The sequence below is a fragment of the Chlamydotis macqueenii genome, chromosome 2 (assembly GCF_036417535.1).
Source record: "Chlamydotis macqueenii isolate bChlMac1 chromosome 2, bChlMac1.mat, whole genome shotgun sequence".
Lineage (NCBI taxonomy): Eukaryota > Metazoa > Chordata > Aves > Otidiformes > Otididae > Chlamydotis > Chlamydotis macqueenii.
The window spans coordinates 75,528,584-75,549,941 of NC_141557.1; the positions used below are offsets into that span (position 1 = coordinate 75,528,584).

Consider the following 21,358-nt stretch of genomic DNA (forward strand, 5'->3'; position numbering starts at 1 on the left):
GTGAATTGGCCAGCTTTCCTCTGTGGGGTGAAGACTCGCCGTCACGTGCACAGCATTTGTCATTCAGAGACGAAGTCATCTTCACGCAACAGCCCGCAGGGTACACCTGACGTTTTCAGCGGCTGGGCTGTCGGCAGCATCTGCACGTTGCCTGCAATTTGGTGCAAAACCTCAGGCTTTAACCTACATGTCCCCGCTGCCACAGCAACTAAAAAACTAATAGCTACTAGGTAGAATATTTTAAAGATGAATCAGAGAGTAAAAATCCAAAAGGTAAGCAAACCAATATTAAATATATTAAAAAAAAAAAAAAGAAGGCCTGACAGCAAGACAACAGCCCACAACAAGCAGAAATAAAAATGGCAGAGACTCTTTGCAAAGGCCAATCTCTTCTAAATGAAACAAGTGCAATCGCAGCGCTCCATAGGAAAGCTCAGCAGTTTCACCGCTCCAGTTACAGTCTCAATGACTCACCATGAGTAACTCTACACTAATTCATCCTTAATTACAATAATAATAATAAAAAAGGCACTAAAGACACAGTCATTTATGGGGAGCACGCTCCTCTGGCATTTTAGTTCAGCTGATTATTTTTCTACGCTTCATCAACTGAAGTCGAGTCTTAATGACGAAATGACCATGAGAGATTTCTTGGGCCGGGCTACTTCTTGGTGCCAGATTAGAGTTCAGTGGGGACTTTCTATGCTTAAAAATCTGTATGTTTATGTACCCTTTCCTTCCAGCATGCCATCAGAGTGGAACATCACGTATTAACCTCTCACGGTGCGAGGCGAGATCCTGCAGTCCTAGCTGAGCTGCCAGGGAGAATGAGAAAGCTTGCAGGGAAGAGGGGAAGCTTGCTTTCACCACCTGATGCGCTGCTTTGGCTTCCTTCTCCTGGATTTTAGCACTGCACATGGAACAAATGCTGAATATTCTGCAGGCAGAAATAGGAAGGGTGGTGATAAGGTTGTAGCCCTTAATTTGGACTATGGCCATATAGAGGAGATGTGTATAACGCCTGCAGACCGTTCTGCATTGGCATGAGTTACAGTAAGAATGACATGATCGGATCTGCACCTCCTCCGGGATGAAGCAACTGTTGCCTGTATCAAAGGGCTCAGGACTGGGCTGAGAATTGGTTCATCCAGTCTTTAGGTGTCACCACAAGGAACCAGCTCTGCTGGGGAGTGTAGGCCAGTCACCTTGGTGGAAATATTCCTCTCTGATTTGAACGGACTTTGGCTTGTTTCTGTAAGCAGCCTGGTTTACTACACATGGTGTTGCACAGGAGAATGTTTTCCCTGTGAGAGCAGATTCAAGGAATCACCTTATTGTTCTCCCTACTGAACAACAAAAAGTTACTGAAGAACATGATGCTCATAAGGCAAAACTATTCGCTGTGGTAAAATAACATGCTCAAAATAGATTCCCTTGCGTGCTACATAAGCAATTTTTAGGACTCCATATGAACCTAGTAGCACATTTTTCCCTATCTGTATTCCAGATTAATGGGTTGCCTAAGAAAACTTCACAGTATTTTTTTTTCCATACAAGATTTTTTTTTCTTTTCCCTCCACTTTGACCACTGACTAAATATATTCTGCACCCATCTGCAGTTACAAATGTTGTTCTTTGTCATTCTTGAACAGACCCTATATACTTTTTTGTCTTTTGGAGTAGCCACAAAGTGGTGAGGGTGAATGACCTCATTTTTTTTTTCCCCCTGCTCCTTGGCTAATGGGCTATTGCAGGGTGGATTAAACCGGCCAGCTTGGCTCCTTTACTAAACACAGTCTTTCCTGGTCTCTTTTATCTAGATTTTAAGAGGGGAGCAGCCAGCAGGTTCTGCAGAGCTGAGAAGCGGCTGTGGGTCTTCGCTCCACGCCTGCCCGCTGCCGCAGCCCCTGCCCCAGCCTCTCCATCAGGGACACCACAGGGAAGAGGTGAGGAGCTACCACAATCACATTTGGCCGAGCGGCGCAGGGAACATGCCCCTGCCACGGGGATGCTGGTAGGGTCATGGGCAGAAGAAGACTCGGAGACTAAAGGTGAGAGTTGGATGCTGGTGTCTGTGTGATGGCAGATGGACGAGGGGACATATCTGCTCCCTTCCTGGGCCCACACAGGCAGACCTCCCCATGACTTTGGTGGGAAATGGACGGGGCTCTATCCTGTGGTGATTAATGACTCTTTGGCTTTGTTTGCAGCCATGACACCCTAAGCACTGTGCAAACACCGAAGAAAGCCAAGCCCTCAGCCCAGAGAACTCACGCCCTGAAAAGACAAACAAAAAAGGTAACCAAGGGAAGCAGTGCGAAGAGCATCTGAGGTGGCTGCAGAGGTATGGGACAAAAACCAGGATGTCCCAGAGCGCTGGGCGTAAGTCGGCATCGCTCCCCTGGTGCGGTGCTGAGCCCTCAGCAAGGAACCACATCACAAATATGTGATGTGATGTGAAACTCAAACAAAGGTTAAAAAAAACAAACAAACAAACAAACAAAAACCAATCAGGAAACTTGCATTTCCCCAGAGCTGAAGCATCACAGCAAACCCGGCCGCTACAGAGTGGACACGACAGCTGACCGCCCTGGAAGCCAGCACAGCCTGCAGAGCGGGACCCCCCGGCAGCCCACCCTACAACTTTCAGCCGTCGCTGCCGCATCCCGTGGAGGGCCAACAAGTGTCTTTCTTCTGCTCTGTGAACTTTGGACCATTTTCAAACAAGAGTAAGTAATAAAAAGAGGCAAGTTCTTGCAGGCAGGCTATTGTGTTAGACAGACTGAGGCCTACCCAAGTCCATAGTGCAACCTGGTTAAACAGCACTTAATTTTTATATTGCATTTATAACACACAGGTATTTGCCTTGGTGGTCTCCATCAGTAATATTGAACCATTCTCACAGCAGCTGCTTCTCCACGCAGGCAACGCCAACCTAAACCGGAGGGGTGAGCAGCTGCAGCAGAAGCCAGGGCTGCCTGGCAAGTTGGGTTTCCATTGAAAGGAAGGGGGCAGCCTGAGCAAGAAGCACGGGTGCAGCTGAGGACGTGATGAACCAGCCATCGCCATTTCCCTCTTCTCCTCACTGCCCGCCTCCAGTAAGCTAAACCAGCATCTGAAGCAACTACCCCCCCTCCACGTCTCCAGCAGCCTTTGCGCGGCAGAGAAGCCCCTTGGAGCGCAGGGTGGAAGGAGGTCTGGACTCTGCGGTCACAGCACGTGGTGGCAGGAACCCTCCTGGCTCTGGTCACCGCAAACACCTCCTGGAGACTACAGGAGGTCATACAGAGAGGAAGTTGGCAGGGAGGAGCAGCAGGAGGACAGCCTTGTGACTGGGGTTACCTTTTTTTTGCGCCCACGCGTGTACCTGGTACAGCATGGTCTTCCACCACTTGAACTCCAAGGGACAGATGGATGAACATAGCAAAGTGACTCAAATATGATTCCTCAAAATAGCATTAAGGTATAAATGCCAGAGGGCACCACTTTGAGGCTTTCATGATTTTCTATGCTGTAGATTTGCACACATCCCTTTTACCATCAGTACTGGTTCTCGCAGAGCAGACAAATTACATCCCACTTTTGTGAGCTTGAGGGTGCTTGGGATGACAGTAACAAGCAACAGAAACAGATCCTTAGGGTCACAGTTAATCTATCTGCTTGACCTGCATTTCCTTCCCCCCCTCCCCTTCTGGCACAGTATGAAGAGAGCCCTGTGCCATAAATGACGTTGGTCAGTACCCTCAAGATGGCTGATAAGCTTTGAAATCTACTCACTTGTGAAATGTGGTGAAGGTTTGTTTTGGTCCCGTTTGTGGGAAAGAAGAAATTACATCAGGAAGATGATGCTTAACATGAAAAGAGAAGCGGCAGAGGTTTCTTAAATTGTGGATTGATTTAGTTTTATATGCATTATATTCCTTTCATATTTGGTGTTGTAAGATTTTTTTTCATATGTTCTGGTGAAAACTGCAAAGCAATGAAAAACTTTACAGTTTTTCTTGCAGGAATCATTCCTGGAAAGACATTTTGACAAGTGAGCTAATTGAATTACAGTAACTTTGAAACCCATGCTGTTAAAAACAGAATAAATCCAGGAGTTTAGATTCGATATTGCAGAAGTTTTGCTCCGAGTGATTCTTTTGGCCCAGATCAGAGCAGGAATACTGGACAAGGAGAGCCCGTGATGTAACACAGCATAGACATTTTAATGCTCTTTTTTCCCCCTCTCATCATAGACTGTGTATTCTAGGAAGTTAAAAGATAATCTTTTGGCCAAATTATTTCTATATTACAAAGAATTCCAGATGCTTGCAGTGAGCAAACTTTCCCTATAAAGTAGATATTACGGAGCAGTGGAAAAGCCCATCCCATTGCCATACAAAGCAAGAAGAGTCCTTGCCATTAAACCAGGCAACTGGTTTGTTGCGTGTTTGCAAACACACAGTCTCACAGGTTTTAAGTCCTGTCTGATAGAAACATTTATGCTCTTCGCCAGCATTAAGCAAGGAAAGGGATGTGACTATTCTTTAGAAAGAAGCTGAGCAGATCATGCCTCAGAAAGCAAAATACCATGACCTCTGACAGGCACCCACAACAAATCACTTGGAAAGATCAGCTTGCGGCTGAAGCACAAGACAAGGAGGGCTGAGCTCTGCTCCCAGTAGTTCTGCTCCATGCTTGGTGTGTGACCTAGAACAAGTCATGAATTCTCTGTTCCTGTTTCCTCTTTGGTGAAAATGATGACGATGATTGTATCTATTCTCAGAAGAGTTGCGAGTACTCATCAACTTACATTTCCAAGCGTTTCTCATTCTTTGCAGGAAATACATTGCAAATACTACTGCCCTGCCACTACCCCACCATATTATTGACTCTAAACTAACACAAGTGCATCAGGCAAACTTCAGTCCCACCACACTTGTTCTCACAATTTGTTCCATCAGAAAACAGCACTCTTATAAGAAACGACCGTTCAAATCAGTCGAGCAAAGGAGAACCTGAAAGGCTGGATGAGAGGAGCATCTCTTCAGGTTTGCCTTTCTTTCACATTCTGGACTTGCAGGTTCTGCTCACGGTTGCAGACGAGATATTAGATTAATTGGCCCTTTGACAAAGCATGGCTTTTCCAATGTAAGCTTATGCTACAACTTTTCTGGAACCCTCTACTATTTTGTACTGCTGCTTGTCCAAGGCATTGGCTTTGGGAAGTTGCACCCTGTGTAACCACTTACAGACTCAGAGCGAAGCACGTGTTGAATGCAGTGGAAAGACTTTACACATCAGCCTCAAATAAATTTAAGTTCCCTGTTTTGCATCCTCTGAAAGGCTCTGAATTGAAAGGTGAGAAGTAATGAGGAGCTGCTCCTGGCTCCTCCATCAGGGTACCCGAAACATGCTGGGAGCTATAGCATGGAAGCCTGAATTTCCAAGGTTTGGTCAAGAGTTACGCAGGTTCCAGGCAACGAGGAGACTCCAAAGGGAACAACTGCCCCAAACCCAAACGGCTCCAGAAGGAAGCAAATACATCATGATTAGTGACCTGGAGCAAAGGTACGGAGAACACTGAGGTCTGCTCATTGTGCTGCACCGATCGCAGTCCTGAACACCAGGGCAGGGGATAAAAAAGACAGATACAGAGGATACTGAGGAATGGGACAAACCACCTGAAAGCTATGATGTAAAAATCACATTTGAAATATACAGGCTCATTCATACCCATATGGAGGACACCTGGACAGCAGCATTTTGAGAGAAGCCTCAGGAGCAAGGGTGGACAGAATGAAACACATGTTTTAGAGGGGAAAAAAGGCCTGTGTGGTTTTAGGCAACATATTTAGGACCAAGGATCCAGAGGAAAGGCTCTCAGGACTATGCGGTCAGACATTAAATTGTAAGCTGTAGACAGCAGAGGGTTTTTTGTTTTGGTTTTTTTTTTTTTTTTTAAATCTTTTTTTTTTCTTGAAGCTGCACCTTGCTCTCAGGGAACCCAGCCATGTCCCAGCTATAGCACTGGGTTGAGGGAAGCACTTAAAATGACATAACTAATCAAGAATAATGAGGCACAGAGAAATACTACAAGTTCAAATTAAAGAAACACAAATGGTAGCAAGGCTGCCAAACATGGATTAGTGGAGGAAATAAAGTGCCTGTAGCATGGGATCTGCAAACAGCCTGCCAGTCTAGAAGAGGCTAAATAACCCGAAGGGAGGGGAATAATTTTTAAGCTAATTAAGTATAATTAGAACAAGTAAAGCAAGATTCTGCAAATTTAAACCACTGGAGGAAACTCAAGGTACACCATTCAGAAAGCTCAAGCAAGAGCTGGCTGTAGAAAACAGTCTTTCTGAAAACAGGGGAAGACCAGCAATGATCCCAACCGTAAAACAAGCTGACCATTAGCCACCTGGCACTGCACGAAGCTGCAAAACGAGCATGCTCTGTTTGCAAACAACTGCACAGCCAAACCTCGCTCAGATCTTTCCCCTTGAGAGGAAAGGGCTGCCCTTTTGGGGCAGCTGACCTGGGATCGATCGGGGTTTGGTTCCCAGCTCTGTCACGAGTGGCATGTGAACCTCCAAGCGAGACACATAGCCAGTCTGGGCCTCAGTCTTCCACCTGTGGACTGGGGGTCACAACGCTGTCCCACCTCCTGAGGCCGCTCAGGGGTTGCCCGCATTCAGGATGGCGGAGTGGTCAGAGCATGAGGAGGGGGACTGCACCCCTCAGGGGGAGGCTGAAAAACTGTAGCTGGGCTGCAAAGACCGTACGTGCTCGTCCCATGTCTGAGGGACAAGCGTGCTCACACTCTCTAGAATAAATCTGTTTGGTAGGGTGGAGTCTGCCTTATTTTTACTCTACATGCAAATTATATCCCTCAACAACCTCACTGCAAATATTTTCTGGTTTCTCACACCCTGCCCTGGGCAAGGAGCAGGCTGTTTCCCTGCAGATCCTCTGGCTTCCTTTGGAGCTTTGGGTTTGGGCTATTTTGATTTTTAAAGAACCAAGAGAGTGCAAGCTGCAAGGGAAAACAAAACAAAACAAAAACCAAACAACCAGAGGGGAAAAAAAGGCAAGCAAAGCTGTTCTGCTAAACCCCGCTCCGCCAGCGCTGGCGGTGCAAGATGCCACGGCCTTCGACTTCGCCAACTCCTCCGAGCGACAGGCAAAGAACCAAACCTTCCCGGGGGAGATGGGACACGCGCCTTCCCCCTTCCTCCGGCCCTGGCAGCCCAGCCTTACCTGTTTGCCAGCGGCAGCGAGGCAGAGGAGAAGGAGCCAGCAGCCTGATGCGACGGGCATGTCTGGGTGTCCGTCTCTGCCTCCTCCCGTGGCTCCTTTTCCTGCCACCGAAGAGAAACTAGATCCTTCCAGCCAAGCCCCCGCGCCCTGGCAGCCGAGCGAGGCACATTTGAGCTTGCTACTTCTCTTTCTTCCTTTCCTTCCTCTCAGCTACACGAGGGGAGAAGAGAGAAAAAGAAGAAGAAGAGAAAAGAAAAAAAAAAAAAAAAGCAAAGCGCCTGGCTGTAGTTCCCACAGCATTTCCTCAGACTTGACATGCAGGTTTTTTTTTTTTTCTTTCCCCTCTTCTTGTCCCTCCCTTTCCTTTCTCCACCCCCTTTTACAAGAAGTTTAGTCACCATCCCCGCGTCCCTCCTCCAGCCGATGGGGACAGCTTTCCCGGTCCTTCTCGGCAGGGCCATCCACCCACCTGCCTCCCACCATCTGCGCCCTCCCTTCCCAGCCCGCCGCTTACCTGGCCCCTGCCCTTGCCGTGCATCCCCCTCTTAGTCGCCTTCTCCTCCTCGCTGCCTCTGGATGTTGCCTTACACTGTCGGAGGACATCTTAGGCCTTGGCCATGCCTTGGATGGCCTCCTACCTCACGGTCTGATCCACCCCGGCACAACCGCCCTCCAGCCAACATCTACCCCCGGTGCTGGGGAAAGCCTCCCGTCCCATCCCATCCTGCCCCATCCCATCTCTGCTCCCACGAAACAGCCCCGCAGGCATCAGTCTCGGCATTTTGGTGCCACTCAAAGCCGCTCAAGTACTTTGCTTCGGCTGACGGCAGGAGCTGGCAGGTGGGATTGCTGCCAGAGGAAAGAAAAGCAGATGATGTTCTTCGGGAGCTCTTCTAAAACGCCCTGCGCTGTGCACGGGGCCAGTCCCTGGCACCCAACTTGGGACGGTGAGTGCATGGTGGCCTCCCGCCCCCCAAAATTACAGGCGTTGCTGACACCACCAACCCAGCAGCAACGGCTTTGCCCTGCAAAAGAGCGGCTGCAGCTTGTGGCGTGCCATCCAAACCCTGGCAGTGCTCGCCGTGCCCCTTAACTTGTGCGGGCTCAGGACTCCTCTGTGGCGGGGCAGGATAGGGCAGCGACAATTTACGGGGCGGGGGGGTGGGGTGGGGGGGGTGGGCTGAGTAGCCATCAGAGCCAACTGCGTCGTTACAACACGTTCCCTGCCTCCCTGCGCTCACACGCCGCTGTGAAATAAGCCGGGAGCATGCTTCTGACTTGAGTGAATAAGGAAGTTGTTCTTTCACTTGTGTATTTAGATTTAACCCTTGACCAGGGAAAAAAAAAAATTTATTTATAAGTTGCTTTATGTTTGCCAATAAATAAATAAATCAGTTCACAAAAATGGAAGAGAATAGATATCTATATTAAAAAATCCTTTACCTGTGCCGCTGTGGTCTGGTTTCTGCTCAGAAGAGCGATCCTCGGAGCCAGGGAGCACTCGGGACAGAAATGGCTGCCGGGTTTCCCTCCTGTAGCCAGCATGAAGGACCTGCCTGTATAGCAAAAGAAAGCTACAACCTTCACGTCACCTCTACATCATTCCCAGGGGCCAAAACCCAGACCTTTGAAATCTTCCTAAAGTTCCTTTCAACACTTAACACCCTCAATGTCCTCCGCAAGTGTCAGGCACTGCCAAATCGCTCGGTGCCCAGGTTCTCCTGCCTGGTCTCCAACATGGCATGGCTGTTTGGGCACCGGTAGCTCCTACATGGGTTTGATGCTCCACAATGGGATATGAGGCAAAAACAACACTGCAGCACAATGTGCCTGGCTTCGGGCCAGTGGCTGGTCCTGCTGCCCCCATTCGCCTCAAGAAGAGCCTGGGGGCAAGGGGCATGCTGATGGGTCTTAGCAAGCCACAGGGCTGGCACGATTGCAGTGTCGGAGCCCTGTTGACCTGCCAGAGTAGTCGAGGTCTCACCACACTTGGGCTGGACAGGCCACAGCTCTAGTACTGAACAGAAACTGAGTTGGGGGTGAGGGGTGGGAGGGTTGGCTGTGGCAGTCAGCTTGTTTGGTAGGCAACGGGAAAAGTTGGCTTCGTCGGGGGCTTTGCAAGGTAAGGCGTGAGGCCTTGGTAACGTATCTACCCAGCTGCTGGCAGCGTGCTTTTCCTGTTCCCTGTTGGTCCTGGAGGGAGCCTGGTGAGATAGTAGGGCAGCACTGGGTGGAGATCCTTCTGCCAGAGCCACGTCTACCCACTGCTGAAAGCTTGCAGCCCTATGGCGGCCGGGGTGTTTTAAAATGTTCATATTTAAGGTACAAGGAAATGTTTCTTTTTAAACAGAACAGTCTGTTAAGTCTCTTCCCCTTTTCACATTTAGCACAATACCAAGGCTATAGGCTGTGTTTATTTACCAGCTGTTCATTCTAACCACAGATTTACAGGAGCAAACTCAACGCTGTCATGAGCAGTCAGACACCTTACTGGCTCACTCGGAAGGTGTTGAGTAAAGGCTTTGAAGGCGCTGAGTAAAGCCAAGCCCTGTTCAGTTTGAAGGAGCTCCAGATAGTTCAGTATCGCACGTTAGCTCGATGACTTTTGCATTTTCACCCCTGATTCTGCCTGAAGTATTTCTTGTTCAGGCTGAAATTTCTCTCATTTTCTACCACTGTGTGAAAACAATCTCTTTTTGAAAGCTCAGAGATTTTCCTCCGAGTTAAATTTTATGTTTCTGAGCCAAAACCCACAGAAGCCACTACTGGGTGCTTTATAGTCTTAATTACGTATTGCAGTAGATCAATAGAAGCTGAAATGTGAATGCTAGAAAATATGAACTGGGAAATGTATAGGAGAAAGTTCTATGTTCTCACATTTATTGTACGTATCAGTCTATGTAGCACAAGTAAAAACTAAAAATTTACACCAAAATTGCTTTGTCAGCCTTTTATAGAAAACAATAATTTTTTTTTAATTAGAAGAATACTAATTTTTCAGCTACCTTTGCCAAGAACCTATTTTGAATAAAACCAAAATGCTTGAAAACTGAAAGTTTCAAACTTACAGTGGCATTCAAACACCTCTTGTTTCTGTTCACCACTGTGACACGCAAGCCTAAACTGGCCTTCAGGATGCTCCTTCTACAGAAGAGAGTTGGAAAACCATGCACAACCTTAGAGGTGTGACAGAATCAAGACCCCTGGATAACAGCAGGATCCCTTCCCTGGTGAAGCCTGCCATGGAAAACAAACCATGAGCACGGCTGACCGCTAAGCAAGTCTGTGGTCAGTAGGGATCTCTTCTTACCTCCCTCCTTTCTAGAGAAAAGTGGAAAGTACATATTAAAAGGACTGCAGCATTCGATGTAATACTGCAAGCTTTGTGACTGTCTGAAAATGAAACCACTTCAGCATCAGGGTAAGAATGCCTCTTTTCCAGGAGCTTGGATAAACAATGACTAACTCCCAGGAAATCCCTGAATTTGACCCTTGCATTTACGAAACTTCCAACCCAAGAAGCAAAGATAAGGAAGGGTTTGGTGGATACACCAGTCGACAGGGCATCTGAACAGCACCTGCAGGCTCACATTCACGTCCCTAGCTACTCCTTCACTTTACCTGTGCCACCAAATTCCCCTGCTCCTTACCTGCACAAGGGCCTCAGACCCTCACGATATCCCATTTCCCTGGGAGGGAGACAGAGGAAGCTGTGTGTTAAAACCTGGGTCTTTGTAACGATGCAAAGGAGACCTGGGCAGAGAAGCGAAGCTGAAAGGCACATGGCTGTACCCCAGGATGCCTTTTCACACCACGCAGGAAGGCTGTGAAGGTGCTTCCATTCCCCTGCCTCTCACATCCTACAGAGGGATGGGGGATGAGATGAAGGGTTTTGCTGGATCTAGATCAATGTTTTTCGTCCAGTAGCAGTTTTAAAGTTTGGTTGGGATTTCAGATTTTGAACTAAATACAGGCTTTGTAAATACGAGCACCTGCCTCTCCGCAGGTGACCGAGAAACCCAGTTCATGGGCACAGTTCAAGCGCTAGGAATGAGCCCTCTAAAGGAGGGGGATGCCATGGGGAGGCAGGTGGGTTGCAGTGCAGCTTCTGGAATATCAGCAAGCCATGCACGGAGTCCATCATGGGGCCAGGGAGAAAGGCCCCCTCCATCGGCCTCATCATCCGCCACAGGGAGAGGGCCCTACTACGTGATCCAATACGTGGAGCTCTCTGAAGAGAAAAGAGAACTGAAGAGAAAACACAGTAGAAAAATGTCTGCAGGCATTTAGCATAGAGCTCTAACCTCTGTTGTAGTCTCTAGGTATTAAAATATATTTTTTTTAAAAATCTATTATTAAAAAAAAAAAAAAAAATTCACACACAAACCCATACCATCAACTTGAAACTGTTTTCTTCCTGTGAAGTGCATGTTTCCATAGCAGACTATCACCCAATCTCCTTAAGATTTTCAAACGCACAAATATTTTTCATGACAGGCTAAGTATAATGAAGCTCCTTAGTCACATTGGTGTGGTTTACACAGCACATCTTTCAGAATCCCACAAAAAAATGTACCAGTGCTGAATGCCTGTCAAAAAACCTGACGTTTGCAGCACTTAAAAGAAAAAAGCTCACAACCAGCCACCAATAATGGGTCAAATGCTTGAAGTACGTGCAAGCACACACTGAACCTATAGGTTATCAACAACCACTGCGGCAATCACAATGCCTACGTACTTCTGGAAGGAAATACAAAGTCACAGTGAATTTTTAACTTTGAATATTTGTTCACGCTTAGAAGAGATACTAACTGGCTGACCTCCAAGGCTTAAGTCACAGATTCATCCTTAGGACAAGAGCAACATGGGCATGGACTGGGGAGCTTGTGCTGCCCAGGATACACCTCAAGCTCTGTCCTGCCTGGAGATAAGTCTTTAAGGCTGGCAAACACTCACCAAACCCTCAAGGGGAGGACAGAGACCATGGCTCCTCTGAACCACCGTGCAACACCCCATTATACCAGTTCCACAGAGCCACCCTGCCATTTTATCTAACAGCACACTTAACAATCTTGAACTTCTTTGAAAACTCACCTGCATATTGAGATGACTCATACTTAGATCAATAGAGCGCATTCATCTCTCAGCAAAGGATCAAATAGAAATGAATCCTTATTGCTTATTAAGCATTACAGTTGCTTCTTCCCCCTCCCCACTTCCCCGATGCCCTTGCAGCATATTTAAAGGGAAGGTGTAACACGCCTGGCAGAATGACGCACGGGATCCTACAAGGCACACACTTCACTACAGCTGCTCTGACTTCAGCAGGACTCCATCGTGCTGCCTCCACCTCAGCTGCAACTGAAGCTGAAGAGGTCTCTTAGGTTTTGGGGAATGGGAAAAATTTCCATTAAACTGCAGGGCGAAGAGCAGCGGCACAAGGCCACCATCACAATAATTTTGGGAATGGCAATATTCAAATACACCACAGACAGCCCTCTTTGTATGCCCACAGTATTTAAATGGTAGAATAAAAAGGTATCTGCCCCTGTGGGATAGAAAAGTTGGAGGCTAGGGTACAGACCAGCCTGAAACAGGGTGAAATGAGGGATGTGGTGAGGAGCACACACAATACCAGTGCTAGGAAAGGCATCAGACAGGCCACTGTCGTGGTGTTGGGCCTGTATGCCAACTTGTGAGTCACCTTTTCAAGACTTCTACAGGAGAACCGCTCAGGCTCAGAGTTTCTAGGAACTAGGAATGTTCAGTCTAAGGAAGTCTTTCACTACATTGGAAGTATGATGGAAGGTCAGGCTCAGCATGTAGTGCAGATGCCTCCAAAATACAGGCTGTTAACCACTCACTTGCTGTTACAAACTCTACAAGCAGAATCTTACTTTCTTACAGCTCACCTACGAGCAAGGAACCTGGCCAACGCTAAACGTAAAGGCAGAACGCTTTAGAAACAGCTCCTCTGGAAAAGGATTACTCAGTCATGGTTAGTCACTGAGATTAGTTAACACATGATCTATTGGCATACAGTACTAACACCCAGGACCTGATTAGCCCATTTACTCAACAACAGCACTCCTCCATGCCTTTGTTGACAAATTTCATAGTCTAAAACAAATCAGCTACATATGCGAATGCGTTTGCTAGAAATGTTGGCCAAATGCACTCAGTAAACTGCCAAACCAGTTTCCATGAACTCTTGTTGCCTGGCACCATACTGCAATCCTATAATTCATCAGCATTTACACCTGATGCAAGAAATTCCATGATTTTACCTAAGATCAGTGCCATGCCAGTCAGCTTGCTGTATCAGCACATTAATGATTTTCTGCTCCATGAAGCTTTGTTGGGACTTTGTGGTTTACTTAAATATCAACATCAGTAAGTTTCACATGGGAAATTACTTAAAACATTTTGATGCATGACACCCAGCTTTAGAAACTGCACTAAAACGTAAAGCCACTTATTCCTGGAATAGAAAAGTGGCATTAACACTGTCACAACAGAGAGAAAAGCAATGTTTCACACTTCTGCTTTTTATACACCATTTCAAATCATCTTATCATCCGTATGTAGCAATGAATTCCCACAATATGTTACAAAAACTCCTTGTTCATCACAACAGATTTTTTTCATGGATAATTTTTATCTTTCAATCTTAACATTTTAATTTGCAAACATCAGCTTCCTCAGTTACTATAGCCCCGAAGCCATTCAAATACTGCTCTTAATTCTCCTAACCAGAATTTACGTACAGCAAGAGCTGCGTTTTTTCCTCTTCTTGGTGCAAAAGGGGAGTGGGAAGAGACTGACAGAAGAATGGGCAGCTTTTCTTAAGAAGCTCCCTTACTCATCTTTATTAGAAAACAGGAAAAGAGTAATTTGCCCCATTTTTAGTTTTAAGAAAACAATCTCTTTCAGGACTAAATATATGCATACTATCAGTCAGCCTTATGTTTAATCTACCAAAAAGATATTTAGATAATGAAGACTCGTTCAGGCAGCCACATACCTTCAGTCCACCAATCATCTTTGCTTAAGATACTTAAATAAAGAACCTGCAATTCTGAAATTTCACCAGGCGTGAGACCTTCAACATCTCCCCTATTCAAAGCCAACAAGTTAGAGAAATTCAGGCAGAGCAAATAAAGCCAACATTTTGGTTTTTTTTTCTACAGAATCCTTATTTAGGCAAAGCCATAAGCAATGGAAGATAACCCTTTGGGCATGAGTTTCTTTCCAGCAGTCTTATTTTAATGAAGCATTTTCTCCCAATAGGTTCACTTAACTTGTTTTGTATAATAGCAGGAGGAAAAAAAAAGTTAATTTAAAATATGACCGTAACTCTTTTCTTTGTAATTCTTTGTTTTCTTTCCCGCTCTAGTGCCATACCTAGGAGGAAAAAGAAAAACCAAACCAAACCATAGAACAACTTCTTGCGATCTTCTTGAAAATTTGTCAATATTTGATAAACTAATAAGCATTAAAAAAAAATCCTGCAATCAATTTCTAGGAATAGTGACCTGAAATTTAGGAGAAAAAACTCCTGCAGACAACCTGTGTTGCCTACAGAATTTTTTTTTTTTCACCTCAGTAGTTACCATAACCTTCTTGCATCAACTGGTAAAAAGTAAAATGCTGACTAGCAAAAGCTAAGCCTTGCAAAAGGCTGGAGAGACTGGATCTGGCTGGGCAAAGATGCTACATTTATACTAACAGAGTCTCATCCCACAGTCATCCATAGTAAAATTGCTGTCACATTTTTTTGGCTTGTGCCAATTAGCAGGTTTCTAAACACTGTTTGAAGTTCAGTGTGGGCTAGGAGCCACTCTTACAGGCAGCTGCCCTGCTTTGGAAAGTAGGAATTTAACCATAAGTAAGTCATTTTGGTCTCATGACTACAGAGCTATCTCTGGCACTGCAACTACTGGAACAGACATAGGAAAAAAAAAAAAAACCCAAACAAGTGGCACTGGAGAGGAGGAGACCCTGCAATATGGCAATAAAGCAAATGGCAATAAAGCCACATGGCTAGAATCCAGAGCAAAACAGGCACACTGACATGGGAAATTCAGCAAGTTCAGTCTAGAATCTGCTATGTAAAAAAAAGTTAAGGCTAAAGAATTTCTGTACATTCGACCTCTCTCCTGTAACAGCTAGTTTGATGCGATAATCTCTTTTGGAGAAGACCAGAAGTAACAAGACAAGGCAGGTATACAAAACTTTTTATTGACAACAGAACAATAGAGAGGGAATGTCACCACTTCCCATTCCTCAGGAATGTCTCCATTTCACAGTCAGTCTGCTAAAAGTATACTTTCATGGTAACAAGCAACACGAAGGCATGGAGCTGTCTGTAATCTCAAGAGAAATGTTTCAGTGCAGTGTAAAGGGACCGACAGTGTGCAAGTGTGCAGCAGGCCCTGTCACAACACAAACATGGCAGGCAACTGTATATACAGAGCCAACAGGCACAGACACGAAGCAGTTAGAAGTCTCAAATTATCTCCATTGTTTCCATCTAAGGGCAACACCTGATCTGCTACTCCATCCATATTCTGTTTCAGAAGTGAATACTTTCTTCTCTCACTCGGTTTGCTGCCCCTGTCCTCAAAGATGTTAACACTTCCAACTGAATGGTATCACGTCAGAGAATGCCTGAGCTTTTATATTTTGCTACCTCATACCAGTTCATGCATGTACTTAAGTTTACTTTCAGAAGCTTACATTGACATAAAGAAGGGAAAAAAAAGTGCTGCATAAGAATAAAAGGATTTAGTTGTTAATGCTTCCTTGCTAACAAAAATATTTGGTAGTTGTTGAAGATACTCCCTGTAATGTCATTTTTCTAAAGTATGTATGCAGTCTACTTAACATTTTAAAGAAACCGCATGTCATACTCTCTTATAATTTCAAATATTCTGAAATTAAATTTGAACTTTGATTGAGATTCAATATAAACAACAAAATAACTTAATTTTAGCTCTCACAGTACACAGAACTGCACACTGAGTGCACGATGAAAGCACTCTGTTTCCTCTGCCTGCAGAAGCGTACTAGGATGTCTGTGTAGTAGCTTATACATTTATTAATATTTATTAATTTATCACGTTTTTCCTTTACTTAGTGGATGCGCCTCTGGATGTGTTGACTAGTAGTTAAAGTGCTTTAAAATAAAACAAAAACCCCAACAAAAGAAAACATCCCTCAAAAAACCACAACAGATGTGAGAATTTTATCTGAAGGACTTTGTACAGCATTTACAATGTCAGCATAAAGCATCTGAAACATGAGCATTCCCTGCAGACTGATGCAGTGCAAGCAGTCTCATATATTAGATACTGCAATTCCTCTGGATTTTTGATGCACAATACTTACAAAAACAACCCTAGAAGCACAGACAAATGCTGGTGGTTCTTCCTCTTCTTTTTAGAAACATAATAAAAAAATCTGCATTACTCTTTCATAATTTAAATACATAAGTAATCTCCACTTTTATTACTTCATGACAATGACTTCAAATTTACATTTTTTTAAGTACCGTCATAATAGCTCCATGTATAATACAGATATTTGCTCATATCCTGTCAGAAAATTAAAAAAACAACCAAACAAAACAAAACCCCTTCACTATATTAAAAAAAATATGCCGGAAAGACAAGAACACAGAACAGGGACTTGGTACAGACTATGATTTCAGTTTTATATCAACCACAGTTAACCCAAAATTAACAGATACACAGCGATATTCAAAAGCAGTGCAAATATCTTTGGAGGTTAGAATAAAATTATACTACAAGAACATAAGACAGAAGAAATTAAAAGGCAAGTACTTCAAGTACAAGAACCAGTCTCTGTGAGGTCCATCTTAGTGTTAGCTGGGAGTTCCTTTTCCCATCTCACTTCTTCCTCTGAAACACATTAGCCAACATGGCACCTGATGTAGTCAGCTGGCCCATTTTGTTCAAAAACTTGGTCTTTGTATCTTCACTCACAAGGCTTGCTGCTATCGACATTGAGCTAGGAAAGTAAACAATTTAATGACATGAGACTACAAAGAAAAAAAGAACCGTTCGTTAATAAACTAGTGCTGTTAGTTAATAAATGACTGAATTGTCTTTGTGTTTTGGAGGTCTCAAGATCAAAAAAGACCAGTCCATCAAGAAGAACTGAAAAACCATCGCCACCAATCCAAATACACACTGTTAAATGCATTATCATGCCCTCATACTCCTAGTAAAAAGTTGTAAACTATTTTTGTGCACACTACTTTTTACTACCTTTAGAAGTCACCACATTAGCATTTGTCAGCTGTTTGGCAATTGCTCTAGTGACAAATACCTCTGTGAAAGATCGGCTTTACCTTCTCACTGGAAACGTCCACCTTATTAAATATAAAAACAACAGTAGTCTTTCAGGCGAAGGATCTATCTAGCCCAAGCATCCTGCCTCCGACAGTGACCATTAGCAGATACGTAGGGAAGAGTAAAAGCAAGGTAAATACAGAACAGTAACCTCTCTCCTTAATTTCCAACTCTTTTATTTTCCCAATATTTCCACTTGAGCAGTTTAAAATTGGTGTGGACTGTCAATCTAGTAACTCCCAATGAAGCTTTATTTTACATTACTCGATCAGCTTTCCTTCAATCCCCCTGTAAATCTCTTGTGAACTCCCACCCTGGGGCACTGAGTCCTACTAGGTCTGGCCCTTGATGGGAAAAGAGCTTTCTCCTCCTGGCTGTGGTGAATGTGACTCCTACCACCTTTGCTCAGGTGTTCCTACTTTGTGCATACTGGAGAAGACAATGGAGAGTGCACAATTTTCCCACAAACCGGACCAGGAGGAGCAACTCAATCAATGCTGAACCTAGAAGATGCTACAACTTCAAATAATATGTTAAGAGCTTATCCCAATGCTGCAAAATTAATTGATTTAAAAAAAAAAATTACAACGTATCAGTGAGCTCAACTTCAGATATATTTATCTGCTTAGCATAGTAGGAATAATCTGTCGCAAGACAGAGTGCAACAAGGCAAATGTATGATAGCAGGAACTGTAATTAAAATGGCAAACATTTTTCAACATTAGACAGGGTCAATTTGACAAAACATTATGAGTTAAATTCTCCCTTGTGAGCTCAGCACGGACCCTGCGTGTCAAAATTACACCTAAGGTCACAAGGTCTGTCTTACTGGCACAGGCCAGCTTCCAGGCATTGACTTTTCAGTCTGCAAGGTTATAAACAGTTCTGTTAGACACTTCTGCATCAAGACAGGTCAAGTTGAAGTTAACTCCAAATTGCTTGAACAGAATGTGAATAATTTCTTCAAAGGTAGCAGGGATGCATTCAGTATTTTTTCCCACTTCATACCACAAAAAAGGTGCTTAGTGGTAACGAATTCTGGTTCTTTTTAAAGAGTACTTGAAAAAAACAAAAGGGAAGCTTTAGTGAAAAGCAGTACTGTGGATTTACAGATAGGTTAACTGTATCATAACTGTAACTTCTCAAACATATCCCCCATCCCTTCTACTTTATTATCTAATATTATCTAATGTTTAGTGTTTAAGTATCATTTTATTGAAAGTATGATGTCTGAATTTTTAGTAAAGATTAAAATTTTGAAATTTGTTCTCAGATTAATCTGTTTTTAGACAACTTCTGATTAAAACTGACATTTTATTTTAAAAATAATAATTTTCTAATTCTATTTAGCAGCTAGTGATGAAGATACATAGTTGTTTTGAAATGATTTATAAATTTTTTAAAGTTAAGTATTTCTGTCAGGCACAATCACACAGCCAGACATCTTTGCCTCGATTAAACATCTACAGTCAACTGTGGAATCGTGTATTTCCAGTTGGTAGAACTTAGCAGGTCAGTCACTATTTCTGTAAGATGGATTTCTTGTGCAAGTTCCCTTGATTTTCTGATAAAGCAAGGGGACACAAATTATGTAAATAACAATTTATACTTGCTATCAGCTGGGTAATGACAAGAAGCTATTCCAGCCTATGATGTATCCTAGAGTTGTGTGTAACTAGGGAAAATTATTTGGGACATTCCAAGCATTAGCAACATTAAGAGTATAAAATTGCTCACTTAAGAAAAGAAAGCCTAGCAACTGGTGACAAACCTGTAGTTTTAAGCAAACAGTGCTGTCATTATTCTAGTGATCCTGAATAGAGCTTGAGGAAAACCAGGAACTGATTTGCAAAACAGTTTTGGGTGATATCAACCATCTGATGTTAAAAATATAAAATTAAAAACTGGAGTGTCTAGAAGTTAATGTTTTCTAATATGAAGTTACTCTAAATAGAAATATAATCCACAACACTCAACATACTTGTAAGTTTAAATATGCCCCCAAAGTACTTCTATTACTATACAAATTGAACATTTAAACATAATAATAAAAGCAGTATGAAATCAAACAATGAGTCTCATGTCTTTAAAAAGTAATCAGAGAATCCAGCAAGGCAATAACATATCTAGTTTGAAGCAAAGTAGTCCTATGGAAAGTCCTTGCATTTACTCATTATTTAAAAAACGAAACAAAAAACCAACCCACAAACAAAAATAATGTGTAAGTATCAAATTGTTGACCAGTGTCTAGATGAATTTGCATGCTACACAGAGTTCTGCCTGTTTTATGGGGAAGCTTTCGGCAAAAACAATCATGCTGGACATCTGATAAAATTGAGTTTGTAACATAAATTGCTACTCATGATTGAAATACCTTGTTAATTGCTAAAGAAAGTGTTGAACAAAAGTCAACAATAATTATCCAATATTTAAAACCACAAAGCTTAATCTTTAAAAAAAAATATATTTCTGTGACCCCATATTATTTGACCAACCTTTTCTAACAGTGAAAGGCAAATACAAGATCGCCAACAGCATCTTATAATTGCTTTTGCATCCAGTTCTATTTTTGTGCATGCATTCTCACGTTGTTAACAAGAATCATTAATTTATCTCCTAGTTGCATTTAAATCCTTTGTCAAATATATATTTAACGCTGAAATTAGGAACTGAAATTGGCAAGAGCTTAGCAAGAAAAAAAATATTCACGTATATGAAAATGTCATTTCTTCAGCGGTAAAATATTTCGTGTTAATTCTGTAGGCCAAAAGATTGCAAACATCGCATGATTTTGAATAAGAATGGGGAAGGCTAATTAAAGAATGAAGCAACACATTGCGAAGACTTATCCTTTTCAAATCTTACAGTTTTCAGCAGTTGCATTCTAAAAGAAAATACAGTGGATATTGTATGATGTTTGCATTTATCTTGTTTCTGCAACAGCTTAATAGGACTAACTGTGACTTCAAAATATTTTCGTAAGAGAGATTTTAAGTAATACAGACCTCTTACATCTAGGGTAACATGTCTGCAATGATACACGCCAAAGCAAGGTAAGTATAAATCCTACATGAAATAAAAGTTGATCACTCAAACTCTAGCCATGCAGAGAACAGCTTTGATGAACTAAATAGGTTAAAACCTTTGAGAGAGGCAAAAGCACACAGGAAAAAAAGAAACTTAAAAATCCTATCCAACTGAAGAGCACCACTTGAGAATGAGGAAGAGCTTAGCCAAGGAATTTTGTTTCATAATTTTAGGTTTCACAGTTCAGTTAATACAAGAAAGATAATTAAAAAAACCTTCAGGTTAAGTTTAATGGTGTTCTTTAAAATGACTAGTTTGATACTGTGTATATTTGCTGCATTCCAGGAGAGGAAAAAAAAAAAATCCTTCAGAATACGTTTGCCTGAGAAGGAATCAATTTCATATTTTCTAATGATCTCTCCTAAAAGGCTGTCAATAAGTTGCTCAAGAAGTGATAAATTAATTTGCTTCAAAAAAAGTTTATCAGACATAAAACAAGTCTTCTCTTATGTTTAGATACATACACTCCTTTTTTTTTCTTTAAAAAAAATATATAGTCGAAGTCTGAGGTGGGAGCTTTTATTATTGCACAAAGAATTAATATGAAAGTGAAAAAAATATCAGTTAGTCTGTAGATTAAAAAAAGAGTCCATAAAACCCAGGCAGGGGAAATACTTGCAAAGCAATAGATGCCCATGTACGCAACTGAT

The 21,358-nt window shown here is 43.0% G+C and overlaps 2 protein-coding genes across 6 annotated transcripts in view; both read right to left on the reverse strand.

Annotated features, from left to right (window-relative positions):
• Nucleotides 1-7,465, reverse strand: part of TNFRSF11A (TNF receptor superfamily member 11a) — a 29,612-nt gene extending 22,147 nt beyond the window's left edge. Inside the window, exon 1 of the mRNA XM_086740326.1 lies at nt 7,246-7,465. Coding sequence (XP_086596452.1) covers nt 7,246-7,305 — 60 coding nt within the window. The 5' untranslated portion in view covers nt 7,306-7,465. The remainder of the gene's footprint in view (nt 1-7,245) is intronic.
• An 8,000-nt stretch (nt 7,466-15,465) lies between these two features.
• RELCH (RAB11 binding and LisH domain, coiled-coil and HEAT repeat containing) overlaps nt 15,466-21,358 on the reverse strand; it is an 86,697-nt gene continuing 80,804 nt past the window's right edge. For 4 of the 5 annotated variants that reach the window (XM_086740328.1, XM_086740327.1, XM_086740332.1 and 1 more), the window contains one exon: nt 15,466-17,277. In XM_086740328.1, the coding sequence (XP_086596454.1) occupies nt 17,157-17,277 (121 nt within the window). In that variant the 3' untranslated portion in view covers nt 15,466-17,156. Of the gene's footprint in view, nt 17,278-19,062; nt 19,499-21,358 lie in introns of those variants that run through there. The other variant, XM_086740329.1, reaches the window with a different exon arrangement.